Source organism: Uloborus diversus, chromosome 6 (genome assembly GCF_026930045.1).
Source record: "Uloborus diversus isolate 005 chromosome 6, Udiv.v.3.1, whole genome shotgun sequence".
NCBI classification, from domain to species: Eukaryota; Metazoa; Arthropoda; class Arachnida; order Araneae; family Uloboridae; genus Uloborus; species Uloborus diversus.
The window spans coordinates 101,267,869-101,281,887 of record NC_072736.1 but is presented as its reverse complement, the minus strand read 5'-3'; the positions used below and the strand labels follow the sequence as shown (position 1 = coordinate 101,281,887).

General features: G+C 33.4%; 1 protein-coding gene across 1 annotated transcript in view; it reads right to left on the bottom strand.

Annotated features, from left to right (window-relative positions):
• The window catches only part of LOC129224893 (roundabout homolog 2-like), a 69,771-nt gene that overhangs the window by 44,738 nt on the left and 11,014 nt on the right, over positions 1 to 14,019 (bottom strand). Inside the window, exons 3-7 of the mRNA XM_054859438.1 lie at positions 12,057 to 12,338; positions 9,487 to 9,625; positions 6,927 to 7,054; positions 4,411 to 4,535; positions 1,722 to 1,881 (exon numbers count right to left, since the gene is read on the bottom strand). Coding sequence (XP_054715413.1) covers positions 1,722 to 1,881; positions 4,411 to 4,535; positions 6,927 to 7,054; positions 9,487 to 9,625; positions 12,057 to 12,338 — 834 coding nt within the window. The remainder of the gene's footprint in view (positions 1 to 1,721; positions 1,882 to 4,410; positions 4,536 to 6,926; positions 7,055 to 9,486; positions 9,626 to 12,056; positions 12,339 to 14,019) is intronic.

Genomic DNA, 14,019 nt, shown 5'->3' with positions numbered 1-14,019 from the left:
TTTTTAGAATAGAAATGATCCGTTTAAGATCCGTCAAAAAGGTAACGGATACGGATACAGATCTTTAGTTTCCCTCGGATATCCGCGGATACGGATACGGATATCCGGAACATCACTACGCAGTACCATATCATTTTCCAACATCTTGCTTTTATTAACTTCCTGTAAACAAAACAGTGAAGCTAATTTAGTGCAGAAAAAAATCAGTAAAAGTAGGCCGAAACGTTGGTACAAATAGTACTCTAAAACAGCGTACAAATAATTCTATTCTATAATTGCACCAAAATATAACAATGTAATGTTGTTAAACATTTTTTAAAAGTTTTAAAATGCTCAAATACATTGAGCAAAACGCAATTCACACTTTTCTTACTTTGAAGGTTATGTATGAATTAATGTAAAAATATTCGAAATTTCTTGTTGTTCCTACTAACTATTGTTACTTGTGATTTTCTTATTAAGATTTTTTGTGTTTTATTTATAGCCTAATTCCAAAAAGAAATTTTATTGTTATGTTTCAAAACGGTTTAATATTTTTGTGGAGTCTTTGTATGCTTCTCAAGGAAATGTATTTTCGTAATACTACAACTTTTCCATAGAAAAATGTTTAAAAGTTATTGCTGTTCCTAGGCGCTACTGTTTACTGTTGCATTATGAAGACAGTTTGAAACTCGTAGTAGACCCTCCGGTTACTTTTTTTAGCGAGTAGAAAGCTGATGTCAAAGAAGAAAAAAACGTTTTTTCTTAAAATTAAAACATTGAATGAATATACTTGGACTGTGTGTTGCTCCTTAGTAACTATTGCTCACCGTGATTTTGTATTATGACATTACTATTGAGCCGGTAGCTATTCTTCAGTAGAGCAACAATTTTTTACGTACAATTTCTTTTATATCAGTCTATACCAGGGGCAGACTTGGTCCCGCAAGAGGGCGCCAACCTTGGCCTTCAAATGGGGGGGGGGGGGGTATGCCCCCTCCCCCCCAAAAAAACTGATGGTACACAGCTTTACGAATTCAAAGAAAAGAAAAAAAAAGAGCAAAGTAAAAGTCAAACAGGTTTGTGAGCGAAAAAAAAAGTAACTATAACAATTTTAAAAAATAAGGAAGTTGCACCAAAAAAATAAATAAATAAAATAAATAAATAAAAAGTAAAAGAAAAAAAAAACTAAAAAAGGCTGTCCAGGCTTGAGGGAGCATCGGCTGACAGGCCAATCCATACCTGATTAATACTTTTTATATTTTTATGTGAACATAATGCATGAAATCATTCAATATTCTTCGTTCTAAATTACCTTTAACTAAACTCTGTGGCAGAATAACCCATAGGGATAAGACATACTGCGCTCATCTCAGTTTAAGAGACCGATGGTATTTAGGTGTAAGACAGCTGTTCTTGTTGAGGGGTCAACTGAACGCGGAACACCAGGTTTTAGTTCTCAAGCACGTTTGGTATTTATCTTATGAAGTCATCTCTTATTAATCTCACCGAAAACTTTAGACACTCATTGCTACATTTGTGTAATTACCATTAACGCAAGAATTCACCAGGCTATTCTCACACTCAGACACCTGAACCACAGACACCTTCATATTAGTTGAAGAAGACTTCGACCGGCTGTTTGTTTATCTGATCAAGAGTTGAATCGTCTGATGACCACGGGCGCACTGTGTTGTGTTTTTATTATAGGTTATGGTGGCTATGACAAGGAATGTACGTACCTGTAACTTCAAGATATGCTTTAGCCATAGAGGATCCAATGCCTGATAGAACAGAACAAATGTAATATCCTTTGTCCTCTTTAGTGACTCCAGATATCACCAAACTACCTTCTCTCGTCACTGATACTCGGCCGTAGGAACGTTCTGGGAACATTAGAACCTGAAAAATTGAGAAAGACAATGGGTTTTAGCAAGTAAAGGTTAGAAAATTTTCCTATCTTTGATAGTTATTATTACTTCAGGTATAATACTAGTTTAAAGATCTTTTTTGTAGTGATTACATGTACGATTTGATACTTATTGATACTCAACTCTAATTGAGGCATTGAGCATATCAAAAGACGTAAATGACTTCTTAAAATTCTAATTAAAACGTTTGCTAAGTTCAAGCCCTAGGTAGGCTTTCATGGAAAAAGTTTTTCTAAATCATGCTGTCTAGCGGCACCTATCAGATCCAATGTTACCATCTCTTCCTCCGAAACAGACGAGAGGTTTTCTTACCATTTGAGGAAGTGAGAAGCAAAGGGATGCTAGTAGACTATTTTTAAGTTTCGAGTAAAACACGTTTAAAGATTAGCTCCTAGGTAGGCATTCATTGAATTTTTTCCCTAAATCATGCTATACAGCAGCAACTACCAGAGCTACTAGCACCATCTTTTGCCCCAAGACAGAGGAGAGGTTCACCTACCACGTGTACCGGTTATCTCCAAATTTTTAAAACACTTACATTGCTTTGCTTCCCACTGCCTCATTTGCACTAATAACTCTATTTTTTTTAATTTTGACACTTACACCCCTTTGTTTGTGGATGAATTTATTATATTTTGATCTTTGCTTCTTTTCTATAAATTTTGACTAGTTACTTTTACTAGCTAAACTTTTGATTTCTTTTCCAATAACTTACACACAACTTTATTAACCCATGCAATTTTTTGCGAAGAAAAAAGGAGTTAACAAACAGATGCTATTTAAGCGTTAATGCTCATTTTGATACATTTGTAAATTTTATTTTTTTGACGCCATTTACTTTTCATTTTTCTTTTTTTTTGCGGAAAAAATAATAGCTTAAAAAAAAAAAAAAAACTCCATAATCAAAGCAGTGAAAAACAAGAAGATGTGAGTATCAAAATTGAAAATTTGGAGATAATTAGTTTAAATTATAGGAGATCCTCTCTTCTGTTTTAGAGCAGAAGATGGTACTGTGCTGCTATCCAGCATGTTTAAAAAAATCAATGAAAGCCTACTTAGGTTCTGAACTTTAAACGCATTTCATTTGAATTTTTAGAGTATACCTAAATCACTGACCCAATTGTTTACAATAAATTATTTTTTGCTATTATAAAATTATTCGTAGAATAATTTATACGAACATATTTTTTTGAAACCACTCTACTTAAAGTGTTTATGCTTTTTTCCGGTCAATTATTATTACTATTTTTTTTTCTCATTTTGAAAAAGGTTCTCAAATGATTTAGGAGCAAGACGATTTAAAAAGAAAATAAGCAGATTATATTCACAAATTCAAATTTTGGGCCGTTTCATTGTCTTTTTAGTATCTCATTTGATGAAAGCGAAACCCATTTAGGCAAATATTTATCTGAACATTTAAAATAAATTAAAAATTACTGTAACCTCTTAAAATTATTCTCCCATTACGAATATCTATTCATCTGATTTATAGATACAGTAAACAACAATTTATCAAATTTGAAAATTAAGTGTTGAATACATTTTATAAACTTAAGTGCTAAATAATTTATCAACCGAGGCATTCAGACTTACAGACAATGAAAGGAAGCTATGATTTACTGAATGAGGCTGTAAATTGAAGTACGTAAGATAATGAGTTGATTTATTAAAATGTGGTATAAGACTCATTATTCTGTGTTGTGGCGGCTATTATTCTGGGTTGAATGTGTAAATCGTGAAACAACGTAAAGAAAAAATATCTTTTGTTGGATGGGTAAATTGATTTAATACACTAAAACCTGTTTTTTATGCGATGGATAGGGACCGCATAAAAAACCGCACAAAAAATCACTCAGAACTTCACAAATAACTATAAGAATAGTTTTCGCAACACAGTTAAAAGTTTTCTCTAATTCTCTGAATAGGGACCGGATAAAAAAGTCTCAAGTAGAAAACAAGGCAGCTACTTGAAGTTTCGCTAAACGTTTTTAAATCTGATTTATAAATACGCAAGCAAACATTTATTTAAAAAATAGTCATATATGTTCTTATTCTGCTCATACAAAACTTTCCAAAACGTATAACCATTATCCTTTGTAGTCTGACAATAAGCGAACTTCGTTTAAAAAATTGATCCAAAATATCATTCTTGGATTTAATATATTACGTCACACTCGTTTTACAAATAACTTCGTCAATGATGTTCTGATTTGGTAGAAATTTCCATATACAGCACCAAAAAAAAAAAAAAAAAAATCACACAAGTAAAAATAGCTCAAAAGAAGAACGCACAAAACATGTTTGAGTGTACAAATATTTAAGAACGTCTCCTGGTGCAGTACTTAGAAATTATTAACAGAAAACGAAAATTCGTTTTTTTTTAAAACATTTTTCGTGGGGGAGAACTAAAAAATTTCTTTGAAAGACACTGGAATTCTTGTAAAAGTTTATAATGCCTTTTACATGAGTAGACCTTTTAAAAAGAATTTTAAAACTTTACCTGATTTCCTTCTTTTGTCCAGAAAACAGATGGAGGTGGATTTCCTGTAGCTGAACATTCAAACTTGGCAATACCATTCAATCCAACACGCTGGTCACGGGGTGTTTTCAAGAACAAAGGCCGAGCTAGAAAATAACTTACTTTCATACTTTCCACAAAGATTCAATCATACATTAAAAAGGTCGCTTTAAATTGTCGCTTTTATTACATGCAATTTTCTTGATACTTTTTGCATTCAAAAAGTCTTTACCGCTTTTTGAATTTTATTTGCCTACATGATATTTAGGATTAAATACGCGAAATATTGAAAAGTTGCTGCTATTATTTCTCGCCTCTTTAGGAAGTATTCGAATGCAAACTTTGTTGACATGTGTCCCGTGAAGTATTAATACTCATAATTTTTATAACAATTATTCAGTTTTACAGATTAATCTGTACAGTTGTTAGTCCAATTCAATGTCAGTATCCGTTATGTAACACAAACAAATGTAACTTTGAATCCTACGCATCTGTTCCAACTGTTTTTATGATTATTCTCACCAGACAGTTAAATCATCTGTCAGATATCCAACCTGTTCGGGAAAACGTCTGGAGAATATGACCGTCTCTTATATGCACCTTTAATACCATGCTTAGAAGAACTTGAATTATTCTTATAAGTGTACATTGTGATTTACATACATTGTCGTAATTCAATGTATTTTAAAGTTCTTTTTTCTTTCGGAAAATCAGATCAATTTTCTTCATCAATCGAAATTACAAATAAAAATACAAAAGTGACGACCAGCAACATGGTTCTGGGTCCAGCTAGACTACTCCTAGTCAATTTGTCAATCCCCAATGAATATCAAAAGCTTTTAAAATTATTCACCATATTGTAAGTAATAACTGCTCATGATAAGCTATTGCAAATCCCTACAACCCTGTTGAAGTAATAATTTTCCTAATTTAAATACTATAGCTCGGAATTTGAAAAGCCTAAAACAATGATCCCTACTTTGGCAATGTGTGGAGAAATTTAGCTCATAAACGTCCTCTATGTTAATAAACTTCAATAATTGAATCACATCCCCTCTTACTTTCCTTTGCTCAAGACTAAACAAATTTGTAAGCATTTTAAGCCCAGAGTCAGAATTTAAATTAGAGGGTTGAATATTTATATTATGAAGTGTATATCACTATCTAAATTAGGGAGGTGGATCATTATCAGGGGGTGAGTACAGAAAACTATTTTAGGGGAGTCATGCTGAAGAATGACCCCCCGCCCCCTCCCATGAACGAACCTACGGTTTTGGGTACGATTCTGAAACTACTTGAAGGTCAGTAAAAAGACCGAATCGGCCAGGAATAAGGCACCTAGTTGGAGATAAACGTTTCAAATTAATTTCATAAGCAGTGAGACGAAGTAGTAGTTCAAATATTTACTTTCAAAAAAAAAAAACAAATAATGAATTGAACCGATACTGTAATCGTTTACATTTTATGCATAAATTGTTCGAACAATGTGGACGGATACTGTTGTCGACGGTTTAGGGGAAGGGGGGAGGGTCACGACCCCCAAGATCCTCCTTTTGTATCCGCCGGTGAGCATTATAATAAAGGGTTCTAACTCACAGCTCTCTATCTGTCCCTCTTGTTGTATTAATAAAATTTACAGCAGTTTGACTAAATTAAGCATTTTTTCCACATTCGAACTTTAAAGAAAAATGGCATAAACTTTGAGTTAAAACCACGACGTTCACCTAATTTAACTAGAATTGAATTTTTGATGAACTTGAAAATACATAAAAAATATATATACAGGGTGTCCCAAAAGGTCGTTTACAAACTTAACATGCTGGTCTGTCATATCATGATGAACAAGATTAACATAGTAACATACATTCGCAAACACAATGCTGGCGCACTAAATGCACACAAAGTCAGACACTAACGGATGCAAACCATGCGGCATATCTATTACAAAAAGACGATTTTACACAAATTTTTAGTTTTTAAGAAAAGCTTAAAGCAGTTGCTAAAATTTACTGTCCGCCAGCTGTCATAATCACGTTGCAACGACAACGCAGCGATAGGTGCAATCTTGTCAGAATGGATCGTTATTACGACGGTCGGTACTTAGTCGTTGCGACGCGTGTATGGCAGCTAAAGGCAGCAAATTTCAACAACAGCTATAAACCTTCCTGCAAAACTAAAATGTTGTGTAAAATCGGCATTGTGTAATAGATATGCGGCATGGTTTGCATCCGTTAGTGTCTGACTTTGTGTGCATGTATTGCGCCAGCATTGCGTTTGCGAACACATGTTCCTATGTAAATCTTGTTCCTCATCATATGACAGACCAGCATGTTAAGTTTGTAAACGACCTTTTGGGACACCCTGTATATACATTGTTACACGCTAAGTATATTTTATACTGTCGCAAAACTACGAAACGAAAATGTAAAAACAAGCAATAAAATTATATTGAGCCTATGAAACTTTACAATGGTAGCAGTTTTTTTGCTAATACTTACAATGAACAGTAAGAGTGACAGATGCAGAGATGATTCCAACGGGATTTTCAGCCTCGCAAATGTACATTCCTTCGTCCGATGAAAGTACGTCTTTTATTAGCAGGCTCTTGTCCTCTTGAATCTGGGCCCTATTCGCAGAAAGAAATAGTTAAAATAAGCAGATTGTTTTTTTTCTTTTTTTTTTGAAAACAACGGATTAGTAATGTACTCAACCTAACTATTGTTTTTTTTAATTTGATAATGGGTTTGTTTCCGAATTTTTAAAAGCATTTTTTCTGAAAAAGCATGCTTAAAAACTTAGGACTTGACCGTTTTTAAAATGATTTGACAAAGTTTAATAATTTTTTAACAATTATTTTAATCAGTGCGCAGATTCAATTTCATTTTTGACGCTTCTGCACATGCCATCACAAGTGATGAAATGCCATTTACTGATGTCATTAGCGTAGATCGCAATATTTAATTCGCTTCTTAATTATAATAATCAGGAAACGCGGTAGACAGCAAGCGTAAGCATTCATTTCACCAGTGGAGTAGAGCACCAAAGTTTATCACTTCTGACGTCATAAAGGCCACGCCTTATTTGAAAAATGGGACATTTTTAAAAAATTAATTAAAAATTAAACGATTTGAAAATAGAAGTTTTCCCTCGTTCCATGTTATATTTTTTTGCTCATTCTATTAACTTCAGTCACTAAAAAAAGTACTCGACCTATGGAAACAACCTTATTGTCAAGAAACTTAAATCGATGTCCTTTTAGTGAAATAGAACATACTTTAAATGGATATCAGTAACATAATTCATTATTATGCTACAGTAAACTGAAAAGCCAGATCTAACAATGCATAGAGCGACCTTTTAGGAAAAATATAACTTTTATAATTTTTAGGAGAAATATTTTGTTTTAACATTATTTTTTCTTGAAAAGATCTTCTCCTTGACACCTTACATCAATCATCGGTATTTGTGGTTCTTAGAAGTTAACATTAAATGTTTTTGGCTAAAATTATCTTCGACACAACGACTAGTCTTGTTAAGTACCATTATTTTGTGACTTGTTATTCGTGTGTTTCATAAGCAGCTAAACTTTTAGTTATTGAACTTCATCATAGCATGTTCAATAGAATCTTTGCTGCGGAAGTTATGCAAATTCCAAACCTTACATCGGGAGTGGTCTCTTTACTAACCTCAAAGGTAGCGCGTTTTTGATAATACACTATTCCATTAAAAAAGGTTTGGCATATCTCGCAGCCGAACCTCGGGAGTCTAGTGAGCTTGGATTATGATTTTAGACATTTTTTATGTTTATTTGAGCTTCGAATTATAATAGAAGCAGTGTATCTCAAAGATAGGTGCAACCGTTCAAGTAAGTTTTTGTAACATATTGGATTTCCTGTTTTTACAGAAAGTTTTACTGCAGTAGAACAGCGTTTAAACGTATTTAGAGACCATCGATAAAACAAAGAATAACATTTAAACCTAAATTAATAAAATAAATAGAAAAATTGAGTGAAACATAAACTTACGTAAACAGGCGAGCGTATCTATCAGATGCCAACAGCAGATGTGCGGATTGCTACTAATGCTAGGAAAAATGAGATGGGTACTAAAAGTATATACTGTCAGCCCCGCTTAATCGGGTAACGGATAAACGAGTATCCCGCTTTTTCGAATAAAATCTCCCGGAACCGAATATTTCCTCATTATCGCAATGTTAAAGATCTCCGTTTAATCGAATAACTTCCCGGGGTAATCGAATAATATTGATCATCTTTCGCAAATATTTTTGCTGAGAAAAAAATTAAAAACAAATTAAATAAGTAAACAATTTTTGACGTAAAAATATAAAATAATATTTTTCGGCTACAATGTTCGAGAAAAACAACATTCACATTCCATCAAAGTATTTCCACTATTCTATCGTATTTCTTTTGTAGTTGCCGTTACCGAAAAAAAGTTAGCACAGTCGATAATTAAATAAAATATTACAATGAAATATAACCATTGCAGACGATAATAAATTGATAACTATTTAATGGAAAACATGGCAAACGAGAGAGAAAAAAGGGGTTAGAAAAGTGTTCTTAAAACACTTTGAGCAAGCCATTCACTATTATGGACTTATTCAAAAAATAATGTATTAAAAAGGGTGCTAAAACAAAGATTTAATACTTTCTCAAGTTGTAAGTTACTGCTTATAATTTTCATCTGTACTTTTGTATAATTATTATACTATTTTGTTGTTTGCTTAGCTTATTAAAAAAAAAAAAATTCCCAGCTTAATCAAATAACCCGCTTAATCGAATAATATTTCTTAGAACCGACAGTATTCGTTTAAGCGGGGCCGACAGTATGTGGAATTAAGCAATAAAACGAAATTACTTCTTAGTGTTTCCCTCAGGTGAGGGTCCGATGGAAGGTTAACTCTTTCATGAAAACTTTGACTGAATTACTAATGAAGTCCACAGCCCTCTTAAAGAGCCCTTTGTCTGATAACTTTCTCCCATCTGTTTAAGATTTCTAAAAATAAATTCATGATAAAAATCTTCTAGTGGTTACCTTCCGACTGGCATTTTTCCATCTTGTCTCCTCCACGTGATGGTAGGAAGAGGATCTCCACCAACTCGACATTCGAACTGAACGTCTTCTTCCGCCAGAGCAGTCACGTGTTCAGGTTCCCTCACGAAGAAAGGCTTCACTGTGGAACACAAGAAAATCACATGTTTTGCAGTTAGAAATACAATTGAAAAAAATTGTGACTCAAGTCAAAGCTGAACATTTTATAAAAAATGATCTTGAACACAATTCAAAATTACATGATTACATGATTTCTTATAGGACAGGTAAATGAACATTAAGGTCTATTTCGACCAAAATCGTTTTAACTTTTGTAATAGAATTAAAAATAACAGGACTGTTACGTTTTATCTCCATGCATTAGTACATTTAGCTATTCTGCAAGATATATTTGTTTTTTGTTTTGTTTGTAGTAAAATCAGTTTTCACGATAGAAAAAGCTTACGAACCTAATTTTTAGGTTCTTTCGAAACCTTATGCTAAAATACAGTTTTCATTACACATTACCATAGCTCATTTTCCAATATGATGGATATTCAGGCTGCCCCAAAACGACCGCATAAACTTTGTACAGCTAGATTCATCGTTGGGAGTACATAAAAACTGCCCAAAGAAGCGTTTCTGTACATAGTTTACGAGAAAGATGCGCAAAACAACGTATGACGTCACTGCCGGTGAGAGGAAAAAACACTTTATTGGACATATCAACAAACTGGACAAAGTATCTGCATATCTTTCCAGACGATAATGTTTAAAACATCTTTACACATATTTGTTGTTATACGTAATGTACGTATACTGCGGTTGATAAATTCAATAAAGTGTTTTTTTCTTGCACCGGCGGTGACTTCGTACTTTGTTTTTCGTATTTTTTTTCGTAAACTATGGTACGTATCATAGTTTACGTAATAAATCATAGTAAAAATCATACAGGAACGCTTCTTTGGGCACTTTTTATTTACTCCCAACCAGGAATCTAGCTGTCCAGAGCTTATGCGGTCGTTTTGGGAGACCCTGTATATGTATAATCGTACGCAAATTTACATTCGTAGTCAATTCTTGTTATAAATATATGTGAAGTTCTAATATACGAGTTAACGGCTTCATGTTGCAGTACTGATATATTTTTTAGTTTTAACTTTGAAAATTCAAAACTGTGGTCGACCTTTTTAAAAGTACTTTATAAATTAGAGTGTATGTGTGACAGTTGACGAATAAGATTTGTTTTCTTTGAAAGAAGCTGGCTTTTACAACAGCATACACTTCAGAAACCAGAAAAATATGGCACGAAGATTTGAGTTCTGTGAGACAGTGAGCTTTTCAAAGAAGCAGGTTCATCTATTTTTATTATTCATTTTTTTTCCTGTTGTTGTTTATGCTATGTTTTCGATTATGCTTATCTTTTATTCATGGACAGTGATTTTATTGGTTACGACTATGTTTATTGTTTTATCCTTTAACCATTAAGTTAAAAGATAAAGCAATATAAAAAAGGAGAAATAAAATTAGATTTATTAAAAACTGATTAAAAAAATATATATTTTTCACGAAAGTATCCAAGGATTGTTAAAGCTACTAATAGTGATTCTCTCCATCCATTATTTCTCTATGACTTCTGGATTATGTTTGTCGCTCATCTATGTTTTTCTATGTCTATGTTATCTTTACGACTATGTATTTCGTTTTATCTCTTGATCTTCAGGTCAAAAGAAAAAGTGATGAAAATGAGTTTAAATTAGATTTATTAAAAATGAGGAATAAATATAGAAACTTAATCTTTCACAGTTAGCGTCAATAATGTAACTACTTCCCACAGTTTCCTCTCATTGTTACTGTCCATTCAGCAAATTTCTGCTTGGCATTGCACCCTCTATTGGCCACAGGTTTTTCCTTGCCACTAGAGGTCACGGCTTGTTAGCCGTCGTCCCGGGCATGTAGACCGTAGAACACGGCCTACAACCCCGGAAATAGAAATACAGGGTGTCCGAGAAGTCTTTCAACACATTTCAAAAATTCGGTTAAAAAAAAAAACGAGATAGCATGTAAAATTAAATTACATTTATTACCTCATATAGTAAAGTTTTTTTTTTTTTTTAATGTATAAATACACCTCGATGTGGGCCTCTTTCGTCGCACGAAGAATATCAATCCTATAATCAATTTCTGACCAAGTTCGTTGTTGCATTGATTCTGTAACTTGTGAGATTGCAGCTGTAGTGCGATGTTTAAGATCTGAAATGTTGTGCACTTTGGTGGAATACACAATGTCTTTGACGAATCCCCAAAGAAAGAAAGATGGGGCCACTGGATTGGAACATCTCGTCCGATCCACCTGTTTGGGAATTCTCGATTTAAAAATTCCCGCACAGAATTTTGTCTTGCAGTTTTGCGGCCATTTTTGCATTTAAAAAAACTTTACTATATGAGGTAATAAATGTAATTTAATTTTGCTTTCTATCTCGTTAATTTTTTTATCGAATTTTTGAAAGATGTAAAAGACTTCTCGGACACCCTGTATAATTGATGAATGAATAAATTTTCATAAAATTTACCGTGGACGGTTAAAGCTGCCGGTGGTGATTCTCTCATCCCTGCTAGGTTTTCCGCCAAGCATCGATATAGACCCTCGTCCGATTGACGAACATCTCCAATGACTAGATTTCCAGGCCCCACCAGACGAAAACGACCGCCACCGACGCCCACCACTTCGCTATCTTTTCTCCATCGAACTGTAGGTTCGGGATGGCCCCTGGGCGGAACACACTCCAGAATTGCAGACTCGCCCATCGCTGCACGGACAGGTTTTGGACTTAAACGAAAGTCTTCCCGAAGCACTGAAAAAACGAAAAATAAGATTAGATTACATTCACAATGAATAATAATAATAATTAAAAAAAAAGCAGTGATGATAAAATACAAAATTTGAAAGTGATTGTAGAGACGTGTTTCGAGACTCCAAGGAACCCATTTTCTGCAATCATTGGAAAAGTTGTACTTTATTAACGTGATTTTCAACGTAGAAATAATCTTGGGTTTTGTATCTATTTCTTATTTTCACAATAAACAGGTTGAAACAGTTAGATGCAAAAAGATGTAAGTGTACTTTTTTTAAGATTCGAGTAAAACGTGTGATAATTTCTAAACCTATGTAAACTTTTACTGAAACATTTTTCTAAATTATGCTGTATAGTATAGTTTAGAGAAATGTTTCACAAAAGGTAGGTAGTACCAGTACACCAACCAGGTCTGCTAGTACCATTTCTTGCCCCAAGACGGATGGAAGTTTCTTCAACTATTTATAGAACCTATAGTTATCTCCAAATTTTTAATTGGTGCGACTTACACCCTTTTCTTCTAGTTGTTCAAGTTCTTAAACAGCTATACGGTACACGAAATATGACAAACTCTTGCTAAATTTTCTTACAGCACCCATTGACTCTCCTCCGCCCCCGTAAGGTGACCATTACTCAAAAGAATGAAAATGTTTATAAATTCAGAACTGAGAGTGCGGTGTTGATTTCTTCACTGGTACACATATACTAAAATATACTAAAATATTCTAGATAATTCCAGAAGCAAATAGAACTGGAATATCAGATGATTTTAATTTATGTTGCAAAAAATTTTTTATGAATTGAAGAATAATAATGCCCAAATATGGTTAGGTGAGCTAAAACATAACTTCGATTAAATTTAAACTAAACTGAAAAGTAGATTTTAAAATTAGAGTTAAAACTTTTGAATGCGTATCTTGAATCCCAAAGCTGCAGCCACCTTTTAGAGAAATGAGGAGATGAAGACAATGTTAAAACACTTAGCGTATTGTCTCTTACGCTTTCCCGGATTTCTCTTGTTCTTTATCTTGCCAGCCACCTTAAGAAATCCTTCAGGATGACAGCTTTCCCTCAATGTGCTGAAAACACACAAAAAAAGATTGAATTTTGAAATCTAAAATTCAAATTATGTTTTTTGTAATTACGAACTACGATAGGCATTACTCGTTGGGTTTCTTCTTTCTACTAATGTCATTTGTCGCAACCATAATTTGAATATTCTAGACGTTAAAATTCAAATGAATGACAGAGGCTGGATGATGAATGTTATGTGCTGGACAATGTTTTCGTGTCAAATGTATTGTGCAAAGTCGAGAAGGTAGTTTATAAATAAGTCGATTCCGAGGCATATGGACGCTTGCATTAACAGCATAGAAAAATAAAACCAAAAAACAAACATCATTCATCTATCAAGTAAAAACATTAAACACTCGTGACTGCTTAAAAATTCTGAAACAAACTTACTTTGTCGCAGAAGAGCGGGTTGAAATAATTCAGCCATTTAATATACTGAAAAAAAATTGTGTTGTTCTATGTAATTTAGCTGTTGGGGATATTGCAGAAACATGGGTTTTAGTAAGCTTAGTTTCTCTAAAACCGAAACGAAACGTTCCTCTTCCTCACTCCGACGTATTCTTAAAATTTGCAATCAAATAAATTATAGCACATTTAATATTTTCTG